We start from the raw sequence: 23,807 nt of genomic DNA on the forward strand, positions 1-23,807 counted from the left end.
AATAAATTAATTCCATAAATATGTACATTCAATGTGATTAAATTCGATCTTACAATAATAATAGAATATTCCATAACGATAATTTAATCAATGTCAAAAACAATTTTCTATAGCTTATAATCAAATGGAGTCACTGTGGGACCAATAGTTGTGTTACAGGAGGGTTCCTTAATATCTTGTGACAAGATCTTCCGCCAGCTTAGCCTCAAATATGTTGTTGACGTCCCTCTCAAGGGTTGCAAATAATTTATAAACCGCAAATACATCAAACTGTAGAATGAAGCAAGAGGTCCTGAAGAAGGTGGTTATGAGTTGCTGAAGCCATCAACACATTGTTGGAAGATGGGAATTGTCCCCCGTCCACCTTCGTGTTGTCATGGGGAAACCTGGGGAGGAGTGAGTAGAGGTTGTAGTACGAATCTGATATGGATTGTTTTTGAATGGATTAATGTTTGGGGGTTTGGTGGCACAGTTTATGTAAGTATTTTACGCAATAGTTTGAGATTCTTTAAAGAGTTGTTATGGTAGATTTTATGTTAGAAAACGAGTCATTAGTTGTGTGGCCTGCACAAATAATGGGTCTACATTTGTCCTTCACTGGGAAAAAAACACCCCATTGTAGCACTTGACTCACTTAAGTTAGCGTTGCAGAGCAGTCCAAGGTCTACTCAAGGGAGGTGTGTAGGCTAGTAATCACCATTCACAGACACCCAATACTAACAATAAATGATTGTCCAGTCAGTGCTTTTTCTTTGGAAAAAGGAAAAGTGCATTTATTACACACAATACTTAATACTATGCAGCAATTTACAAATACACACAAGCTGATGAAAATACTTCTTGAAGACATAGCATAAACATTCTTACCCCTCCCTGTGGGGGAGGGGCTGGGGGGGGGGGGGGAGGTCTAGTACCACAACTCACATGTCTAAACATTATCTTGTCCCTAAATGCCAATAATTGAACCTAACTTGGAGCAAGAGCACTTAATACTAGCACCAAAGCGAGTGGCTGGCAACCTCATTATTTCGACAAGCATTTCACCATAGGAATCTATACTACTATTATAAAGAGAGAACTGTGTCCTTTGAGCCAGGTAAACTCGAAAAGTACACCACCAATCAGAACACCCAATACAGCGTTGGAAAGGGGAGGTCCAGGAGATGGACATAGGCTATATAAATGGGCACCATATACACGAAAAAGGGGGGGCACCATCAGTGGTAAAGTAGTCCCTTCTGGGCGTTAGGTGTGGGCGTTAACATTCAGAGAGGCAAGTTGTGGGTGTTACATGTGGGCGTTAACATTGTAGTTCACGGTGCAAAACCAAACAGTGAGGAGATGTGGCCGTGAGATGTGGGCATTAGATGTGGCCTTTAACATTCAGAGAGGCAAGTTGTGGGCGTTAGATGTGCGAGGAGAACATTGAGATGCGAGGAGATGTCACAGTGCCAAACCAAAACACACCATTCGCGCTCACAGTGCAGAGTATTTCAACCATTCGTGCTCACAATACAGCGTATTTCAAACGCGCAATAATCACAGTGCAGCATATTGCAAACGCGAAATATTCACTCACACACACTTCGGGGAGGCAGATTCATTGACCTGGGCGTTACCGTTCTACGCCGACATCAGGGACGGGGCGCGGCTTGCATTCACAGCCGACCAATCACGCCACATAACTCGCATAACACATGCAAGCCTTGCTAGGAATATTTTCTAAACGATTTCACCATTGGTCACGCTCATGTTTGTCACAGAGGGATGACCTCAAACAAAAGAGGTGCAGCTTACACGGCGTTTCACCGCTTAGGTGAGTAAGCGTTCTGCCGTTCTGAAGCGGCAGTGTGTGTGGCCTCCCAGCTCACTGGAATGCAACAATCCACAAATTTGTCTAGGTGGAATTCCTTACCTCCCATGCTTCTCCAGTCAGTCCTGTGTCTCCCAAAATGGAAACCAGAGTCTTCCATGTATTGTACCACTCACAGGCACACATACATCCAGCACTAGAACGCCACACGTATACTTAACAGTGCTACATACTAGCCTGATGTAGGTCGAGAGTGAGTTAAGCATACAGTAGCGGAACGTTACATAAGTTGACTTGTGGCCCTCGCTCCAGTGCAGGTAAAAAATGTCTGTTCACTACACAGTATGTTGCCACCACTACACTTGTGCTACTTGACTCCTAATAAAAGGTATTAGCCTTTCACCACCATAAGGGTAGCACTTTGGACACCCCTCTTAGTCCAACAAAATCGCAATCCGTGAGAGAGGCCTAGGTTATGGCGCACACTCAAGATCTGTGTTCGCCCATGGCTAAAAAAGGGGTGCACGTCTGTCACCATGCAAGGGACTATTCCGGCCCAACACAGCAGACACAGGCACAAGCCATCCATAATGAGCAGACATTATAATCAGTTGATACAAAAGCCCTACAGTGGATAATCAGCTTTCTACATGGTGTTATCTATGTGTCTCAGAGAAATATATTAATTTTTTACATTTATTTTAAAGAACAGCAAATGTTTGTCAGAGGTTGTTCACAGGGGACAGATCTTACCACAGAGATAAACAAATATTAAACACAAATTCAAAGAAGCAATTTAAACAAAGGAGAGCAATGGAATAGTCTTATGAGCAAGAGAGCTTTCATTTCTAAAATAAATCATAGAATAATATGCATCTGTAAATGATAGCTCAACAGAGGCTGAATAGTTTATACTCCAAATAATTTGATGCTGAACTAAGACACCTTTTTTGTTATTAAAATCCAATCAAGTGCCTCTTCTCAACTCTACATGTGCTTGGGTTGGTTTAAGGAATGAAAACCTAACATGTAGATTACGCCCACTTGATGCTAAATCAGCTGAACATTTGTTTTTCTGAGCACAAAGAATGTGAAAAGTCAAAATGTTTGTGTGATTATTGAACTGAGAAAACTGCTAACTATTCCAGAAATGATTAAGTTATTACAAGTAACCTGTCCCCTCCACCGACAATTATTTTTAATGTACCAAGTATTTTTTTAGGTGGGACTATTGACAGACTTAGTTGTTTGGAAGATCTCCAGTCATCCGCTCTTACAAAAATACAATAAGGCGTACACAGAGAGTATGTTAGGGTCAGCACCCTTCAGCCACAGGTTCCCCTGTGTTTTTCATGGTGTGCAATTACATGTCCATTAAGACCATAGTAATTGGTGGGGGGCTGAATTATCCCTTTGGTGTTCCCATTAGATTTTGGTTATAAGGAATCTATTGGTCCTTTCCTTAGACTACAGCCAGTGTTTGCTCTCTGAAGTAGCTTCGCATGTCTTAAAGAGACAACAGAGTTCGCTATTCACCCTTGTGTATTTATACTTTATAATCATGATAACTTGTTGAATGTAAAGATTTTTTGGCCATAGATTGAAGACATGGATGCAAAGAGGCATTCTTAGAGATGCAAGAAAGTACCTGTTCTTTGTCAAAATTATCTGCTATGCAGTTATTTTGCTGGGTCTTAAGTTCAGAACTTGTAAAAGGTAATCTTCGGATGCTTTTTCATGCCACTGTTCTTTGAGGGCACATCTTAACCCACCTTCAATATTTTTGCAGCCAAAGATATAGAATCATGGAGTCTATGGCGACTGCTGGGAGTAACACAGTCAAAGTCAACAACTGTTACAGACACCTCACCTAGCAAAAGGTGATAGCTAGAACTTTTGCAATTGCTCGTTTGCTGTAATATGTTGTTTGATGTCTAAATCTTAAATATCTTAAATACCGCATATGCAAATTTTAAATACTTTAATTGTTTATTGTAAGCAAAACAAAAATATATATTAAGTAAAAGAAATCTACAAATAAAGAGTACTTTGGTGCTCTGCATTCCGGACATTATGCAGACGGCTGCGCCACGTCACAGATGCACAATCACCTATGACACACAACAAACTGGCCTCTTCAAATAGGAATATAACAATCTCAGGCACACTACTGTGAACATGAATGACCTGTGCGCACAGGTGAAAAGCACAGAAAACTAAATTCACTCTGAGGAACAATCACTTACCCTGCACCACATATGGCCTTCACACAGGTAGAAACAATGGTCGACGAAAAACAATATCACACACAAAAGTATCCAACCCACTACTGCACTGGTATGTCACACGGGTTCTCTCATACATAAAGCACATAAACTTAGGCATTCCATTAAGTTATGTGGAACAGACCAATTCAACACCTCTTGGAACCACAAAAAATCACAAACTCTTCATTCTAGCGCACTAAAGAAATAATCAAGTGATCATACACATACGTGAACTAAGAAAAACGCCAATAAATAGCATCCGAAATTCTCAAGATTGTAGAAAAGCACAATAATGGCAGACAAATTCAAGCAACTGTGTTCACAGCCACACATCATCTACAGAAGTAATAACATTCCTCCAAAATGAACATGCAAACACTCTTTCAAGAAAATCACATGCAAACAAAAACAGCAATGCCACATTGACACCAAGAGTGGTTCCTAAAAACAGAGATCCCGAAAATGGTTCTTGAACTCACAATGGAACCTGTACTGGTGCTCGACACAAGGAGCAGTGTTCAGTCCAAATGTTTTTAGGTATAGGAAGGGTTTCAGCCCTTAGAAATATTTTCTGAAGTCCAACTTCACAAGAGGAGGCAGCACAGAGGTGCAATAGATGGTGCAACCTGAATGCAGTTATCTCCCACCACTCTGCAGGCAGTTCGCCAAGAGAAGCTGCTTGTGAAGAAGGACTTGGTATCTAGTCATGTAATTTGCAACACGTTGTGTAAGAAGCACAGGGCTTTGAACTGAACCCCCCTTTTCTCTGCTTGGCCAGTAGCTAGTGAAAGGACATATTTTGCCCATTTGCATCTTGGCCATCGTTTTGTCTCAAATGTCTCTATAGAAAGTCATTAGAGTAACTCATCCATGGTAGTACACCTGCAAGGACAAGTGATGTATGTGGGTGCGTAATCAATATAGAAGACTAACTCCGAACCCAGAGAGGCACGGAAAGTGGGAAAACATGTCTTGTTCACAGTTGACCCAATGGATGAAAGAAACCTGTAGGGCCAAGTTCAGCCCAAGTTGCAGACTGAGCTAACTAGTGACTGATGCTCAATAAGGAAGAATGAAAAAGTAATGTGTAAATTGCTTGAACTGCCATTGGCAATTACTCTGTACTGCACTACAGCCCATCATTTGTTTTGGCCACTATAAAAATTCGGACAAGTAGCAACCATTTGCGAATCGGCCTTGATCCTCCAACAATAGGAACAAATCTAAATGAACTACCCCTCTGAACAGGACTACAAGCAACTCTAGACTTCCTCAGCCTCAACAGTGAGTGATACGATACAGTGAGCCAAGGGACACACTCCTGAGCAAACCCATCAAACTTAGGATATTTCACTAAGAAAACCAAAATAGTGATGAGCGGAATGTTTTAATTAATCTTAGCCACTGGTGTTTTATTCAGACTGAATCCCAGCACATCGTTTTTTGCCCACTGGTCCAATCAAAACAGGGGGCTACCATTTACAAATAAGCCTCGGTCCTACGCCAACAGGAGAAGTCCAGCCATTAGTCCAACAGGAATGCCCAGAAGTAGGTCATCCAGCTCATTCCTTTCCAGACACTAGCTTAGTGTGTCTAGCCACTAGTCCTAGCGACGGGCTTCTACACATTGTTACGCCAATCATCTGAATCCACCCAGCCCAAGGACAAGTATGGTTAATTGAACATCTACCCAGGCTACGTGATGTGCCAAGCAGACTATACGCAGAACCTGGACCCATGCACTGTGCTTCAGCCTCAAAGATAAAGAATCTAGATCTAAACACATTATCCGTGGCAACCTGTATTAGCATACAAAAGCAGAACAGATTTTCTCCCTGCAAACAATAGGCAACCTATAACTCTGTTGATTTTTGCTTGCCACTCCAAGCATTTTTATGGAACCCCAGATATAGTATCCTGAAACCAGGCTTGACACACTCACGTTTCATGTGGCTGAACCTGTGCAACAGATTGGCATTGGCACCATCATCTTCCTCATGCCCGTTAGGAACATAGCGGTACTCATCAGCCGAGTGCGGATCAACGGTTCCAGCGATAAGTTGCTCCTGCTCAGCATTCACACTGCCATAGTTGGAGATGGCAGCTTGTTCCTGGCCAATGTCTTGCTTCAGCAGTGGCTCCTCCTCTTCCTGTTTCGGGTCTGGATCTGTCGGTGGCAAGGGTTTGAGATCATAGTACATGAACACCACCAGGAACTGCAGCAGGGTCCAGAGAAGGCACATGAAGAGCTGGGGAGAGTGCGAGACAAAGGGTCACAAAAAAGAGAAACAAGCAGGGGGATAAGAAAGCCAGGAGATCAGGAGTCAAACACAATGTACAGGTATGCAGCAAAGAGAGAAAGGGAGATGATAATGTGTCAAAGTGACTGACATGTAAAAATAGAGTATGGCAAGCATAAAAGGTGCATGCTAAAAACAGGCAGAGGATCAACTAAAGTCTAGATTTAGATGTGGGCGTTAGAAAACAATTCTGTTTCAGGAGGATGCGTAGGAGAATACAGCAGTGGAATCTCCTCAACCTTGCTATTGCCATGCTGGATGAATTCCCACCAGTAAATTGTATTCCAGATATAATATCCACCCCAAATCAGCCCTGAAGCCACACATCTGAGTAATTGAGACCTTGATACCCATAGTGAACCAGGGGACTGAAACCCCCACCACTCAGCTTCCCCGTGTCGACACTGTGGGTAGGGAGAAGTCTCTAGCCTCGAGCATCCCTTAGTGGGAAATGGCCACACAAACTAGTGTTACCCCTAAGCTACCTACGGATTTGGAGATTGTGCTGCTTCTTTCTTTCCCCTTTTCCTATCTCCAGTTTTTGTTGTTTTATTGGTTCTGTTTTCTGCCTTTTTTCTGTCTGTTTTATAATGTTCTTGTTAGATTACATGAATGTCAGCAGTGGTCTTACTCAATACAATAGACTACACACCACACCTGGTTGTGCACACCTTGAATATATTGCACTTATGCCTATATTGGTCAATCTTTCAAAGTTAAAGTGACTGCGGCTTGGTCTATTGGATTCTGATCATTGAAACATATCATGTTTGGTTATCCCTGAGCAGAGTCACTTAATGGATAATACTGATGACCTTATTAGCGTCCTTGATGGAATATCGGAGGATAAAAGTATCTTTAATTAAGGATGACACCAGGCAATATCTCATCATGGATTATAATCACCAGCTTGAGTGCTATATGCGTTGCATCCAGATGTACGTGCATTGTACCACTTGTTTGTTGCTGTGGAATTTAGAGAAAATATTATTTCAGTAAATCTGTCCTTAAAAGACAGACGAGGCCTGAAGTGATGCAGACGTGCAGAACACATACGGAAACTGAGCAGAGACTTAGAAAGCAGAGACAAAGAGGATACATGCTTGGACATGCCATCACAAGCTGATAAAGGCAGAGAGCAGGTGAACAAATAAACAGAGTCTGATTTAGAGTTTGGTGGTGTAAGAAAATGCTCAACTTTGCGGAGTAAGTTGTAAACTCTTTGCTAGAAGATTCTTCAGTAGCGGGGTATTCTATTGCTTCAGTCGTATGATCCACATGATGGAAGTAATTCATGAAAAAAATAACTCAACTGGCCGAGAATCCTTCAATTACGCACAAATTCTTGGGAATCATGGACAGTATGTAGCATCAGCTACCGTCTTCATATTTTCATCCACCAGAAAGCCGAGCACAATCACGAAGTATCCCCCTTGGACAATGAATACATATTCTAAGTTGCAAGCAAAAAACAGGATTCAGGAGCTTATTATGTTGAGGGTAAAGATATATATTTTAAGATAACTATTAGAAGTTGAAGCTGTGGTACCCTGATGATGGGCAAGGCCCAGAAGGAGCAGTCCTGTTCATGTGAGAGAAGGAGTCAGTGGAATAGCCTTAATCCCAAGACCGATCTGCTTACTCATTGAAGAATCGCATGATGGAAAACCTGATGGTCTGCCAGTGCTTCGGCATGTGATACGACAGTAATGCGAGTTAATCACTTCTGTAGTCTCTAGGACCAATTGAAGCTGCAGCATGCTGTTCAACCTTTTAAATTCAGATAAATCATTGTAAACTATTTAGAAGCGCTGGTAATTGAAGCAAACATTTCTACTATTATTTTACAGCAGGAGGTCATCACTGAAAGTCACTGGCCAAACATGTTAAAGTTCATCCTGACTGGGTACAGCTGACATTGTGTTTATGTGTTGTCTTCACACACAAATCTAGGTCCCAGTGATTGTTCTGGAAGCCAAGTCTTAATCCGTGCAAGCAGTAGGGCTCAAAGTTCTTGAGTCTCAAGTTGTGCTTAATTAACGGAAAATCAGTTATTGTTTGATGCTTGAGCATACTTGGCAATGGCACGGGCAGAAATGAACCCCAGCCAGAGTAAAGCGATTGTTCAAACATAGTTTGTGCCAACCCTTGAGTGTGTCTTTTTGAAGGAGATATTTTGCACACACTAATGCAGCCAAGGAATGCTGTAAAGGTCGGACACGGCAGTGTTAAAGAAGTATGGGTGCCTCAAGACATTCTATGCAAGGTAGTGCACACCTATCAACTCCAGAAACTTCTTTTAATCTTCAATAAGGAAAAAGGCAACGGGTATCTCACACACATGATGGCAAGCCTTGAAGGCTTCTCTCAAGAACATTCAGATGTCTTTATGGTACTTCCCCTGGCTCTGAGAATGTTTTCATGCCAGCACCTGCCACAAGACATAACTACTTTAACTACTCTCACCATCTTCACCCAAATCACCCAATGAAGGCATCACTCGAGCCTACCAGTGATGTCAAGGAAGGCAGTGTGATACAGAATGACTGCTAGTATCCGCACTATCAGAAACATCAGGGTTTCGCGTTGTTCATGACACTGCCTTGCTCAGCAGTTTCTATGCTTGTTAAGAGAGGAAGGCTGAAGAAAGGGCCATTAGGCAACTCCTACCAATTGAAACACCTTAAGGCATTTATTACCTATTTTAGGTGGGATAAACACGATGAGATATGGGTAAAATAAGTTGAAAACAGGCAAACAAATATTTTCAAGAACGTGTAAAACTCATAAGGAGCCAGAGATAGGGAAACAAATAGTTCCGGAATAAGACACGATGCACCCTGAAGAAATGTGAGCAGCACCTGTAAACCAAAGTTCTGAGCCATCTCTGAGAGTGGTCTATTTAGTTATAACAAGGGAACCCAAACAGTGGCTGAGGACCGTGGGGAGGTATGCTCTGAAAAACAAAGGTCCTTAGCTTATCAGAATCAACAAGAACAAGATAATATAGGCCATAATTGGAGACTATATTTTCCTCTGCCCAGCCAGGCAGGGTATTTATTTGAGTAAGAATGAAAAGACATGATTATTGGTTAAGAGGCACATTCCTGTACCTTACTCAAGACAAATAAACAACATAAAAGGAAAAGGGTTTCACAGGCTAAATCGAGCAATATTGGCCACTTTCGACTCAGTGTTTTGATCTAACGTATTGCCAAGAAAATGCTAGACACAACAAATTGAAACACAATGGTTAGGTTGTGAAAGCACAATCAAAAGTCGACGTTTCGATCCCTTTTTGCTCTAGTTACATGGGACCATCTTCAGGACTAAAATTGACAACATTTGCCTGCCTGTAATACTAATGCATCCGCCCAGAGGGAATTTGGACTGGGGGACGTGTTGCCTTGCCACCTAGGGAGATGGCCGGGAACTGGGTGTGTGGCCTCTACGCATCTAGGCAATAAATGGAGTCCGGGCAGACTCGATATGCTGCAAGGTCCGGATTAGTTCACAGAGTTTGTTCTCGGGGAGTACTTGGACTCCAATTGGTTGGGATTCGAGGAGCGAGGGAACAGGGTCCAGATACAAACGAGGTCCAGAAGGGTTCGCCGAGTGTTTTCTCGAGGAATCCAAGGCTCCGTAGGATTGGGGGTCAGGTGGCTTTGATGCGATGTCCAGTCCGTCCGCTGCTTCAGATTGCAGCAGCAGACGGACTGGACATCGCTTCCAAGCCACCTGACTCCCAATCCTACGGAGCCTCAGGATTCCTTGAGAAAACACTTTTTTATCTGGACCCTGTTCCCTCGCTCCTAGAATCCCAACCAATGGTCCAATGCTGAAGGGTGCAGAGGTGAGCCTAGGTGTCGGTTTTTCTTGTGTGAACAGTCGCGGTGGAAGTGGCCTGTTTGCAGAAGTTGCAGGCAACATATGAGTTCACTGGTGGTGAAACCACAGTGGACTCAGTGTCTCGAGGGCTGGGGGAACAGGAAGACACAGTTGGCCCACTTAAACTACAGCTTGAAACGACAGGCGCAGTGGTGACTTCAGGCGTCCCTTTTCATTGCAGTCACAAAGTCTTCTCAGGAGTCTTTGGAAGCCCGCAGGATGCATGGAAGTAGGTCCGCTACTTCTTGGGAGGTCTTGGTTCCTAGGTGAAGTGCTGGCGGGCCTCCCTGGCTAGGGGGACTCAGCAACTGCAGAGAAAGTCAGCTTTTGGGGCAAATGTGGAAGTCAGCAGGCAGGCCGGCAGGGTTGGTGCCAAGTCAGCAACAGGGCATTCTGTTCTTGCAGTTGCGACTCTTTACTTCCTTCTTTCCGGTTGGTAGGATTGTGTTCTCTGGTGCTGGGGTCTCCTCTAAATACTAGACTTAGGAGTGTTAGAGGAGTGTAGGGTAGTAGCCAAAGGTCTACTTACACTAGGGGTCACAACGCTCCCGATATGACCACTTCCTGTTAAAAGTGGGTATAACCCAGTCTCAGAATTCCAATCTCAGAATCACAAAGCTAGCCAACTCTCAAAAGTAGTGTCCACTTCAATTAGCCCGCAGGTAGTGATACTAGCCTCTGGGTGGGCACACCTACCGGACTAATTTACCCACCTGTCCAGGTGCCAAAGGGCTCTGTCCAACGTGGGTCGGCTTCCTCTCCTGTGAGGGAATCCAGATTCACATTTCAAAGGCGGTGGCTTCTTTGAAGCGCCTCTGCCTTGGAATGCTCATCCAAAATATCCAAACACGTGAATGTGCTGCAATTGATCCACAGAAAATGAATGTTAGAGAAAATATCAATTAATCTCTATCCTGGTATGTCATTAGTCCAGCCATCAGTCGTTTATGAATTTCAAAAGCACAAGCAAGCACCAATTCCAAGCATTGTAGACTGTTTTATAGATAGCTAACGAGCATAGTCAAAGAATCATTCGAAGACGAAAAACAATCACAAAAATAATACAACACATGTCCTGAAAAAGATTTGAAACAAAATCGTGTATTCATGGCATCCAAAAATACTGTTAAAATCATCCGAGAGAAGAAAGGTAAAATACTAAGATTTCAGCTAGAGGAACAAAACACACATATACAAGCTTAGATGTGCCGAAACTGGGAAGGGGCAACAAGGCACATAAAGAAATAATTGGCTGAGCAGTTGGCAGAAGACAGCAACGCAAAGGAAGGTGACGCAGTAGCGGTTTAGACACAACCGAGAGGACATCCTGGGTTTTTCGTTTTAGAAACTTTATGTATAATAATTTCCCATGTATCGTACTTGCTACTACATATTTTGCTCTTTAGTTATTCCCAATATAAGATAACTCCTTATATCAATCTCAGAAGGTCAACAGTTTGAATTAGTTCTGTTGTGATTGGAACCAGTATTATAGTTAAGATTCCTGAGCTCTCTTGTATATGAAACTAATGTAAAAGGCAGATATGGTGAAGGTGGTATGACCATGACCGCTGAGCAAGTGAAAATGCCACCCCTAAAATGTGCATGTTTCCTGTATGAGAGCGCCCCATCAAGTATTGCCTTCTGTCCAGCCGGTTGAACCTCTGCCAGAAATCACTATATTTGCTCATCTTTGATTTTTCTATCAATTTTCAAACTTGGTCACTGATCGTTCTGCTCTGCTCTCAGATCACCTCCGTTTGGTATTTCAACATCTTTATGAAGTTACTCTCCTAACAATCTACAAATTTAAAAGAAACCTTTGAACTTACCCCAGGTGACGTGAACTTGTTCACCTCAAAAGGACCCAGACGAAAGTTACAGAAGCGCAGGAACAGATTAAAGGCCGGGCCTAGAGAACAGAAAAAACTAGTGATAAGTAACAGGCAAAAAGAGAATGTAAAAGAGGATGGGCCACCACGATAGGCTATCTCCCAATGGTAGACAAGCATATTATGGCGAATCATCCTTTGTTCCTCCATAAGGGGGCACAGGTACACCAAACCATAGATCCTGAGATAGCTGCGCCAAAGGAACAGCAAGATACACTCCGTGATGAGACCCAATAAGGTCCAAACACCCCAAAAGCTACTTCTGTTTCCTTTCAGTGTGTTAGTGGCCTGGAAATTCAAGCAGGGCAGTTTCCATGCAGGGCAAACGCTATGATTAGAGACTCAATTCTTAGGCAAAGTAAATGAAAAAATCTTGCTCCATCAGTCATATACGCAGAATATCCCAAACTGGAAAATACAATATAGCCTGAGCAAATATTGGACCAAATTAATCTTACAGAAAGCTCCATTTAAGAAAATATTGTTTGTAAACCCCACCTTTGTTGTTACTTTACTTTTTCTTCTAATCTTGAATAAACTCGTGATCACGAAAATACATTGCTCTTAAACTATATTATAAACATCTTTATAACATACAATCTGCTCGAAAATAATTTCTTGCTACTTTTGCTTTGATTACTCAACTTTATTTGAAGTTATTGAGAAGGATCAGTCCAATAAGCAGTATATGCACAACCAATAACCTAGGCAAACTCAACAAAAAGAATCAAGGCATTCTCTCCATAAACAACAAACAGGCGACAGTCAGTCCAAGGAAGAAGTCTCACCAATCAATAGACCCGCCTGCCTGCAGGCCATGACCACTGCAAACACCGTAGCTCGCTCTTGGGAACTGGTAGAAAGCGTCAAGTAACCAAAGATGGAGGCGCCTGCTCCTGTCCCAATGCCTGAAAATATGAGGCACATGTCACATTACAAGAACTAAAAAAAGTTTAGCAAAGCACAGTATTGGAAACAAGCCTATAGGGTAAAATGTGGGTCCCAAACACAAGAAGGAGTCAATACAGTGGAACACCCGCTGTCCCTAATAGGAAGTGGAACTCCTAGCAAGCATCATGGTGCCAAGGGGAACCCCAGCTGATGCCAGACTAGATGAGGAAATAGAAGAAAGAACAACAAACTCTGTGCCCCAGCTATGAAAGCTTGCCAACCAAAAGCCAGAGCAGAAGCCCACCAAATGAGCTTGTAATACAGAGCAGCAGAAAAATGCATCCGCTGGAGCAACATGTGCAGGTTTGAATGTTGGCTGTAGCTCATCCTTCACACGTCAATGAAGTTATTTCCATTGAGAACGGTATTGATAAAACCGGTCATGACTGTCTAAAGACCATTCTAATAATATAGCCTGCTAAGATCTGCCATTATTACCATTAATATGATTTTTAGGTCGAATCACGGTTGAACCCAGGTCAAATGAGGAAATCGATCTAGGTGAACCCCATCCGAGACATACAAGATGATCAATACGAACAATCAAGCTGGCAATCCCAAGGAATTCACCTTTAGTTCAACACTTGTGCCCAGGTCCCAAGTGAGAGTCACTGCAGTTGATTACTTCCACATCAAAGCACGCAAGAGGGAGACACTGCAGCTGAATACTTTCTAATCCATAGAAGGATACACTCTAGTGGATTACTTACTAATCCCCGGTTACAAGAGGGATCGATATATGTTTACTCAGGTGAAGACTTCTGAACAAACATTTCATGAATAGCCCATCACCCTCCCCCCCCCTTGCACAACACTCTCTCTTCCTTACCTGCCACAAGCCGACTGGCCAGAAGGAGCCATTTGGAAAAACCCATGAAGTACATGAAATTACCTGCAAAAATTAAAATAAGAGGATATGTTGGTGGGATTAACAGGATAATCTATAGTAAAAGCGAAGTTAGTATAGGATATGTATGTCTGCAATCACCATCACATTACCTTTATAGTCAGCAAGATCAAGTTTATATAGCATATCTGCCATAAAAGCATAAAACATTGTTGGACATGGCCCTTCTTAGGGGATTTCCCTGCAAGTTTGTGCTTTTTGTCTTCCTTGCTTTTGCTGAATCTCTTTTCGTGGCCTTATGACTTTGGGCAATTTCTCACTGTACTGCAATAGGAAAACGTGCGCGCCCTACCTATACATGCCAGGAAGGGGCGCTTACTTGATTAAGCAATTGTACCTGCGAGTGCCATGTAAAAAGGTACACCCCATACACAGGGCGAGTACTGCACTAGCTAATAGTGGGACAAAGCACTGATCGTACCACCCACCAGAGTAGCCTGTTAAACATGCACCATACTTTCCCCCTCATTAGCCAACCCTGAGCGGGCCTTTCACTACCACCAGAGCACCGCTAGGGTGAACACTGAGGGGGGATGCATGTGGTAAGTGAGCGGCCGGGTAGGTACACATGCATGTTCTCTGCAGGGGTAGTTGAAGAACCCCACCATTTGGGTTTGCCCTACCTTTTGGGGGAGGGGTGGTGGAGGGAGGTCTGAAGCAATTAGGCATAGCTTTTCATGTTATGTTCTTGTGCTATGAATTCTGGTTTCCTCCTGCTCTCTTGAAGGATCAACAGACCAATACTTGTGTGATCAAAATGTAATGAGATGCTATTATCAGAAAACACACGGGCAGGTAGGTAGTAGGGTCATCACATTAAAAGAAATTAAAGCAAAATATATTAAACAGTCAGTAATGCCTTCTAGAGTGCTTAATAAGCAGGACTCATATGGATTTCTGTCTTCGCTTGGGTCGGTGGTCAACATGCTCAAGGAGAGTCAAAGCAAACAGGGACATAAAAGAGAGAAACTAAACCAGAAGCAAATCTATTGATATAGATGTGTCTCTTGGTACTATGTGGCCAATTCGATTGGTTGTCCTGCAATGAATAAATACTGCAACAAATGTAGAAAGATGCTTTATTTTCTACAGCGCAGAGCCTATCAACAAACGGTACAAATGAACACTTTGCCAGCAGAAGCTCTACTGCAGGACATGGACAAATGTAAACTAGTACTGACTGTTCAAGCACAGTATGATGTTAACCAGAAGGCAGATCCTATTTGTGTAATTTATTTTGTTGAAAAAACACATTAGAAGTTACTGCCGATTCAGGGTCACCGAGTACCATTATATCTGATCAGCTGTTTCATGCCAAATGGCCCGATACTGCTCTAAATTCCTCAGATGTGAATCCCCCTAAGACTAAGGGGATAGAGGATTGATATGTTGTTGTTTTTTTAGGAGGAGTTTTTGTATAAGTATCAGAAAATTTACACAAAAGTCTGAATAGAAGAAAAGGTATCAAATTCTACGTTGGTGGGATCAAGGATATTTTGAATTGTGTTCGGGCCAGACACATACTGTCCAATCTTTCTGTTAGCGCTGTAAAACTGTGACCTCCAATAATTGTTGGATGCTCTAAATAATGTTTCTGAAGACCGATTGGGATTGTCAAAGGTTTCATTAACAACATTGTGGTTAAAAATTCAGCTGTACCAGTACTCCAGATAGTAATTAGTGGACTACTGAGCATAAGGTAACAGTTACAGGAACACCAAATTCAATTAGGAAAAGGCAGTCACACAGCCAGCAGCCTCCTGTGAGTGAGCTAACTCCCACAGTGGTGGAGTTGCAGGAATTAGTTTGTGTGCTGAGCTCAGGTTTAAAAATAAAAACATTTTAATCGATTGTGACCCGCTTACAGTAGTGTAATATGGGGTTATGTCCCCATGAATAAGTTACAAGTAGTTGAGAACTCATTCCTGAAGCATTTACTAGGTGTGCCCCGGGGAACGTCGATTATGGTGGTTCGCAAAGAATTGGGGGTGCCCGATCTCTGTGATTTATTGGCTTTACCCACTTTAACATTTTGGCTAAAGATTTGGTTAAACTAGGGAACGACCTTGAGTCATTTAATCCTGAAGGAGTGTATGTCCCTTGATTATTTCAATTACATTCCCTGGCTTAGATATATCCAGAGCAGTTTAGAAAGTTTGGGAAGAGTGGAACAATTTACAAACCCAGAATCGGTGACCAAGAATGATATGGGGTGGGTCAGGGAGTCTTTTGCAGCTTAATGGAGAGAGAAGAGATGGAATTCAGGAAACCCAGCGTTCGCAAATTTTTAATTTTGAAAACAACACATATGACTGAGCCCTATCGCCGAGGAGCTTTTAGCACTTATGAACTTTTTTAACTGATCAGGTTTCGATTGGATCGGTTTCATCTCCTGTTGGCTTTACCATGGGGGAGTAGTAGGGAGGTCAGATTTTAGAATCTGTTGTTGCAACGGTGAGTCTCCACAGGATATGCTTCATTTTTTTATATTTTGTAATTATTATGCAACTACCCGGAAAACTTTTATCATTCCTGTCCGAAGGAGGTTGAAATTTAGGCAGGTGCGCCCAGCTTTTATTTATCTACAACAGCTGTATGAAGATTCTATTTTACTTGTACTTAATTTCTTAAAATCTGCAGTGAAGCTCAGAGTGTGTCTTGATTAAATGATTGTAGCCACAAGGGCTTGCTTCTTTCATTCTAGCTATTCCGATGATATGTAAGGTCGAGGAGGACCCTGGAATCATCCTTTCAACTCTCTTTTTACCCTTAATGATCTAGGGTAATCGCACTTTATAATTCATTTTATGCAGAGTAGGAGATTTCCAGGGTAGCTCTTTCTCCAATGGGACGCCTGTATAAATATTTTATCTTTTTTTATTATGTAAGTTTTTTTTAGAGTACTTTTATGGTTTCATAAGTGAAAACCAAATAAAGTTTGTTTTATTGATTGTTATCGGTTACCAAAGATTTTGTCACCTTTGAGGAGGTGGGCAATGCACGCTACATGTCATCTGCCGACCTGCGATTGGAAAAACATCAGATCAAACTGTGTGACAATTCAATGTCGGTACCAGGTTCTTGACTCCTTTTTTTTTAGGCTTACCGCCATTTTCGTAGGGCGACATTCAGATTAGCATCTGCTGCACCAGTATTCTAAAAACTGATGTTATTTAGTCCCACGGGGTAGGCGGAGTACATGCTTTGCTCCTGATCCATGCGGGTACTAAGGAAGAATATAGTAGCATTGTTGATAAAGTCTTATAGATTTTAGGTAAACACAGAATAAGTTATCGCGGAGGTTCGATGCTCACACCAATACAGATCAAGTCGAATCTTTCCTAGGATTATGTGGATATCATTAGTGATTCATGGAAGGGTTTGCATTAGAAAACAACCCTTGAAAAAATGCGTCCTTTGCTTGAGGTAAAGAGACAGCTCAAGCTTTCAAAAGGACCAAGCAGGTCATTGTTGAGGCACCAACCTTGAAATCTTCACAAGAAGGTGAATGATATATTATCATGTGGATGCCAGTATAATTGGCATAGGATCATTATTAAGTCAGAGCGCTGGCAGTAAAGAACGTACTGTAGCTCAATTCTAGGTGCTTGTGTAAGGCTGAGACCCACTATTACATTATAGAATGAGATGCACTGGCATGTGTGTGGGCTACAGAGCATTTTAAAATGTATGCATGTGGCAAGATATTCATGATCACAAACCTCTAAAATCTCTTCTTGGTGAAAGAGTATGGGCAACGCTTCCGAGGGATACCTTGGTTATCCAGATGACAAGAATATATTTTCGAAATTGTGCATGCACCAGGTGTAAACAATGTGGAGGTAATTATTTTAGGTACATTTCCAATTGTTGAAGATGATCATATTAAGGAACAAGATAATTATGTTGAATGTGTTATTGGTTTCGTTGATGTGTTGGCAGAAGGCAGACAGTAAATAATGGGAAAAATGCATATTTGTTCATCTACCTTGGTGAGAATGTGTTAGAGGCAGATTTATGACTTAGAAATCCTATGCAACAGTAGCAGGAGTGGCAAGATAAAGACAACCTTATTCAGCAGCGAACGCCTCCAAACTTACAAAATTCAGCTGACACCTGGAGATACGTCCAAGATAAAAAAAATCTGAATAAAAATATATGTTATCTGAGAAAGCATTACTGAAGGTAAAAAAAAAAAAAACTTAGCAGTGTATATATGTGATATTTTCTATAGTGCAAGCCTAGCCCAAAGGTAGTGGAGCGCTGTACATAGGCAACAGCAAGCATAAAGCCAAAGAGTAATAAGAGAGGTAGTTGGGTTATGGGTGGTAATGCATTGTGATGTAGTATTCTGTAAAGTGGTGAGTCTTCAACTCTTTTCTAAATTGCAGCAGCCCTAGGACGATCCAGATCCAAAAATCAAAGAAATTAGGGGGTTAAAAGTCACCTATCGAAGTAATGTTGCATTCGAATACCTATTTTAAAAGAATTGTTCAGGGGTCCCTTACTTCAGAGACGTGGGGAGTTACGTGAGAGACAGTAGCCTTTCCAAGATATTCCAATTGAAAATCAGAATTTATCAGGATAATACATGCAAGGCAATGTCTCATGTTCTACTTCACCAGTGTGTTAGGATGAAGAAGAAAGTATTCCACTTGATCATTCAAACCAATGTACATCATGTTACTCAAACGGGTGAAAAGAACTCGAATTAATGATAGCATTTGTTAGGTACACACCATGAATTTGGTCAATGCCATCTAATTTTAGAAAACTGAAGAAGAAAGGGTTGTTCAGACATTGACATGGAGGAGGGCTGCTCACCTACTATCTCAAACATGTTGGCAAAGAGGATTGCAGCTTTGGTGCGTCCTGTTCGATCGGACCAATGGCCAAATAAAGGTCCTACCAGCAGGCCACTGAAACTAAAGGCAGAAAGTCCCAGGCCCAAGAAATATGGTTCAGCATCCAGGGTCTGCAGGTAAGACCAGATGGTGGGCAGAATCACAGCTAAACAGAGACAGAAGAAAATGTCTTGGTTTAACAGATGAAGAGAGAATCAGGAGTGCTCTACACAGTCAACACCAGTATACCATTCACTATTCCCATGTGCAGAGGTACACTGACAGAGCACAGTAAACTAACAAAGACAACATCCATACGTTATCCCCCATATCACCTTCTTCTGTAAAGACTACAGGAGAGGAGTAGCTCCCACATTACCTTTGAGCCTATGGAAATCCGCCCTTGGCAAAGCCAATAGGTCAAACTTGTATTTTTAGTTACGTAAGTTACTGCTTTTGACACAGAGATCCTTTTGTTACCTGCAGTTCATAATTTGCAATTCCATCAATATAGCATAAAGCACTATGAACCAGTATCGATGAGCTGCATGTTAAATGAAAGGCATGGTTTAGAATCTTATTGTAGTTTTCACAGTTTGTCGTTACGTTAAGGTTTCTCAAACAGAATCATTTGGTAATAACGTCTTAGTACAGACAGCACCATCCCCTGCATTATGCTTCAAATCCCATCGATGTTTCTCTCAACCATACACCCTTAGCATATAATGCCTAAAAGTATGAACGCCTACACATTGAGATCCATATTGTTTTATGTAACATTTCCCGAACACTCATTTAAACACTTGCACGGTTTATTGTCTCGTAATAACAGATGTGAAATAAAGTGTTTAACACGTTACACTTTGATGAGTAGTGCTATAGAAGAATTAAATAACGAAAACGAATAAGTGGTATTTAAATCATTATTTGACCCTTCCTGCAAAGAAGCGCTGTTCCTGTGTTGTTGCTGTCTGGCCACTTCGCCACGCCTCGCGGCCCCCGCTTCGCGGGAGCTGCTCGTAGGCTTAGACTCTCTCTGGGGAACATCCTTTCTGCCTCCCTTCACGTGCTTTGAGCACCAACGCGCCCCTTGCAAGCTGTCATCTGGTCAACAGGGGTAGAGGCGGGACTGCGAGGACCAGCATTCCTAGCGGCGTGGATCGGCCGCAGCTGGTCCTCTTCCCGCCCCCTCCTCCTCCTCTTTAAAATCTGTGTGGAGTGAGTGAGCCTTGGGACCCTTCCTGCAAAGAAGCGCTGTTCCTGTGTTGTTGCCGTCTGGCCACTTCGCCACGCCTCGCGGCCCCCGCTTTGCGGGGGCCGCTCATAGGCTTAGACTCTCTCTGGGGAACATCCTTTCTGCCTCCCTTCACGTGCTTTGAGCACCAACGCGCCCCTTGCAAGCTGTCATCGGGTCAACAGGGGTAGAGGCGGGACTGCGAGGACCAGCATTCCTAGCGGCGTGGATCGGCCGCAGCTGGTCCTCTTCCCGCCCCCTCCTCCTCCTCTTTAAAATCTGTGTGGAGTGAGTGAGCCTTGGGACCCTTCCTGCAAAGAAGCGCTGTTCCTGTGTTGTTGCTGTCTGGCCACTTCGCCACGCCTCGCGGCCCCCGCTTCGCGGGGGCCGCTCATAGGCTTAGGCTCTCTCTGGGGAACATCCTTTCTGCCTCCCTTCACGTGCTTTGAGCACCAACGCGCCCCTTGCAAGCTGTCATCTGGTCAACAGGGGTAGAGGCGGGACTGCGAGGACCAGCATTCCTAGCGGCGTGGATCGGCCGCAGCTGGTCCTCTTCCCGCCCCTTCCTCTTGTTTTTCCTTCATAGCTTGTGTGGACAACGCGCACGCGGGACGCGCGCGGGGCAACGGCCGGGGCGAAGACCGGGCTAAGAGCGGGCCGTTTGAGGCCGTTCGAGGATGGCAGAGGACGGCCCTGGCCCACCCCCCTTATTGCTCCGAACCTGCTTGTTATTGTATCATCGTGCTGAGACAGGTTAGCTTAAACTGAAGCTCCCTAGTTAGTAAGTCGAGTGACGTCCCTGATCTCATCGTAAGCACCATGAGTACTAGGATGACACGTAGCAAAGCCTCCAAAGGTGGTTCACAAATCTGTGGCCCTATGGACGACTTCATCACCCGCACAAATATAGCCATCGATGAAGAAATATCTAAACTTCAAACCCGGGTATCCCTAGAATTGGTAGCTGCACGTAGGCTGTCCGAGGTAATTGCCCTCTCGAAAAAATCATCCCTAGGACATATAGCCTCTGCTGTCACTCCAGCACGCCCTGCCCGCCCAAATAGTATTACCACCCAGGTTGATTTACACCAGCCCCCGATTACTTCCACCCTCACTCCGCCCTTAGAACAATCACGCATTACAGAAGAGCTAAGTTTCGCTGCACCTTCTCACGCCCAGACCCCCACCCTTAATCCCCTTTCCCAAGTATTCCCAACTACTTCCTGTGTTAGTGGTGCACAACCCAAAAGAAAACGCCAATCACGCTCAGCCTATTCTCGTAAAAAGGCAAAGGTGGCAGTCTCCCACCAGCTCACAATGACCAACACTCAGGCATGTAATGCTTTACCTGAGGGTTCCTCGAGCACACAGTCAGTATGCCAAAGTATGGGAGAGGGTCCAGCCAACACCACCCCAGTAGACGAGGGGGCGCAGGTACAAGACCAGGGAAGGAATGATAAGGAATTTATAGATCAAGTCTGGGAAACATTAAAAAAACTTCTCTCACCACTCGACTTAAGATTGTCTAGGATAGAAAACAATCTACTCGAGATGGAGAAGAGCATTATTGCTCTGGCCACTCTTGGCCTGAGAAGTCTCGAAAACCAGGGCGTGTCCTTATCTGACCCACTTTCCCCAGCCCCTGTCTTGCAAGCTGAGCAGCACCCCCCACCAGTACCTGTTGCTGTAAGGCCTGTTCCTAAGCCGAGGACTGTGGCTGTGGATCAAGTTTCCATAACCGCTAAACCTCAGGCTACCAAACCGCAGATTCCCACACGGAACTCTAAACCTGGAAAAGTAAATCCAAACCTGGTAGCATCCGCCAGACCCCAGCCTGCCGAAACCCAGGGTCCTCGTCCAAAAGAAAATTTTAGAGGAGGCTATATAGACCTTCCACCAGAGGCCAATGACTATGTGGTCGTGTTGACAGACGTCCCTGTGATCGGCACTGACCAACACGAAAACCACTGGTCATTGAAAAATAAAACTATGCACTGGCTTAACGTCAACAGACCGATTCCCAATGGCAAAAGAAGCCGAGTAATGATGGTCCGTAGAATACCCTGGGTGGGCCCAACCAAGAAATCTAAGCAAGGGGACTGTGTAGTTGTAACTTTTGAAGACCCACATACGGCGCACCACATCTGTTCCTGGCCAACTAGTGAAGATTCTTTAGTCATACCAAGGCCGCTATCCTATTTTTATCCCCCACGCCAAGTGCATACCCAAGCGGATAACTGGTCCTTGGTGCAGCACCACCCATGGAACACCCATCCCATGAGGCAAAAGAATACTCTTTTACACTGGAATGGCCTTTCAACCTACAATAGATTTGGAGGCCTGGAGGAGGTCGATTGACTTTCTATGTTCCCAGCATGCCCACAACTAGAAAAAGCATCGTCTCCACATGTTACATACATAATTGGAAATCCAACCAACGGCCCTCCAACTAGCCAAGCCGGGCTTCTGACTCTCTTGCCCCGGGCCATGGAACCGATCAAAATGGCCATTTTAGATTGCAAAAGAGTGGAAACGAGGCCAGACAGCCCCTGTCCGATCCCCCCTCCTCCAGTACAATCTAATCCAATGGAGATCTACCTGCCTGATAGAGTTGCCTCCCCAGGCGATTCTTCACTGAGGGTCTTAAGCTGGAATGTGGCTGGCCTTGCACGTAACTTTGATAACCCGGAATGGAACACCTTCCTGGCACCCTATGACATTCGCTTGCTACAGGAAACATGGTGCCAGGAACCTAGACATAGAGTGGGGTTTTCGACCTTCTATGTTCCGGCTGTATGTCACCAAGGTTCTAAAGGACGCCCATCCGGTGGTCTTCTTATCTGGATCAACATAGCACTAGACCTCAGTGTTTCTCAAAGGACCACCGAAACACCTGACCTTCAATGGCTAACAGTGCACTACAAAGGGGGAAGGAAACTAGAACTATTTAATCTCTACTTAAGGGGCAATAGGAACGGAGGATCTCTAAACTCTTTAGGCTTAAGTAACTACCTGTCTGCCTGTGACGCCGACTCTCTCGTCCTGCTGGCAGGCGATTTTAATTGCTGTTTTGAGCCTTTAGCCAAAGAAGATATTCTGGATACCAACGATGAGGATAACAGGAGGGGCATCCCTATTTTGAACCTCGAACCGATCCCTAAATGGACACAAAAGGCGATCGATATAAATGCTCTTTGCATGGAGTATAACTTGAGAGCAACGAATGGGCGTTCTAAATCAGATCCCATGGGTGCCCATACATACAATAGGACGGGCCACTCATCCAGAATTGACTTTGTTATGCTCAACTATAACCTCTGGCCATATCATCAAGACATGGAGGTTATAGAGACCTGTGACAGCGACCACAACCCTCTCGCTTTAACCATTTCTGTCCCCTGGCAAACTGGGTCTCAAGAAACCACTAATCAGTTATGGAAAGCTTCACATGAGATTCTTCCCTCAAACTGTGGCAGATGTCTTAAATGGGCAAGAGTCTCAGCGGATGAGGCTAGGATGTTACAAGCTGAAACCATCTTACTAGAGGCTGAATCTAGGCTTGATAGCACTAATAGCGATAGCAAGATGTTTTTATCGTTATTTACGGAGACTGTAACGGCACTAAGTGGGCTGTTCATCATTCCCAAACCCAGCTCCAGAACTGCTTCAAAGGGGGCCCTGAGAACAAGTGAAAAGTGGTTCACAGCCAAG

General features: G+C 43.6%; 1 protein-coding gene across 1 annotated transcript in view; it reads right to left on the reverse strand.

Annotated features, from left to right (window-relative positions):
- Window positions 1–23,807, reverse strand: part of LOC147684082 (major facilitator superfamily domain-containing protein 8-like) — a 113,783-nt gene that overhangs the window by 65,988 nt on the left and 23,988 nt on the right. Inside the window, exons 2-6 of the mRNA XM_086944438.1 lie at window positions 18,843–19,028; window positions 13,941–14,003; window positions 12,949–13,068; window positions 12,101–12,180; window positions 6,023–6,329 (exon numbers count right to left, since the gene is read on the reverse strand). Of these exons, the coding sequence (XP_086800564.1) occupies window positions 6,023–6,329; window positions 12,101–12,180; window positions 12,949–13,068; window positions 13,941–14,003; window positions 18,843–19,028 (756 nt within the window). The remainder of the gene's footprint in view (window positions 1–6,022; window positions 6,330–12,100; window positions 12,181–12,948; window positions 13,069–13,940; window positions 14,004–18,842; window positions 19,029–23,807) is intronic.

Source organism: Lissotriton vulgaris, chromosome 11 (genome assembly GCF_964263255.1).
Source record: "Lissotriton vulgaris chromosome 11, aLisVul1.2, whole genome shotgun sequence".
In the NCBI taxonomy this organism is placed as follows: Eukaryota; Metazoa; Chordata; class Amphibia; order Caudata; family Salamandridae; genus Lissotriton; species Lissotriton vulgaris.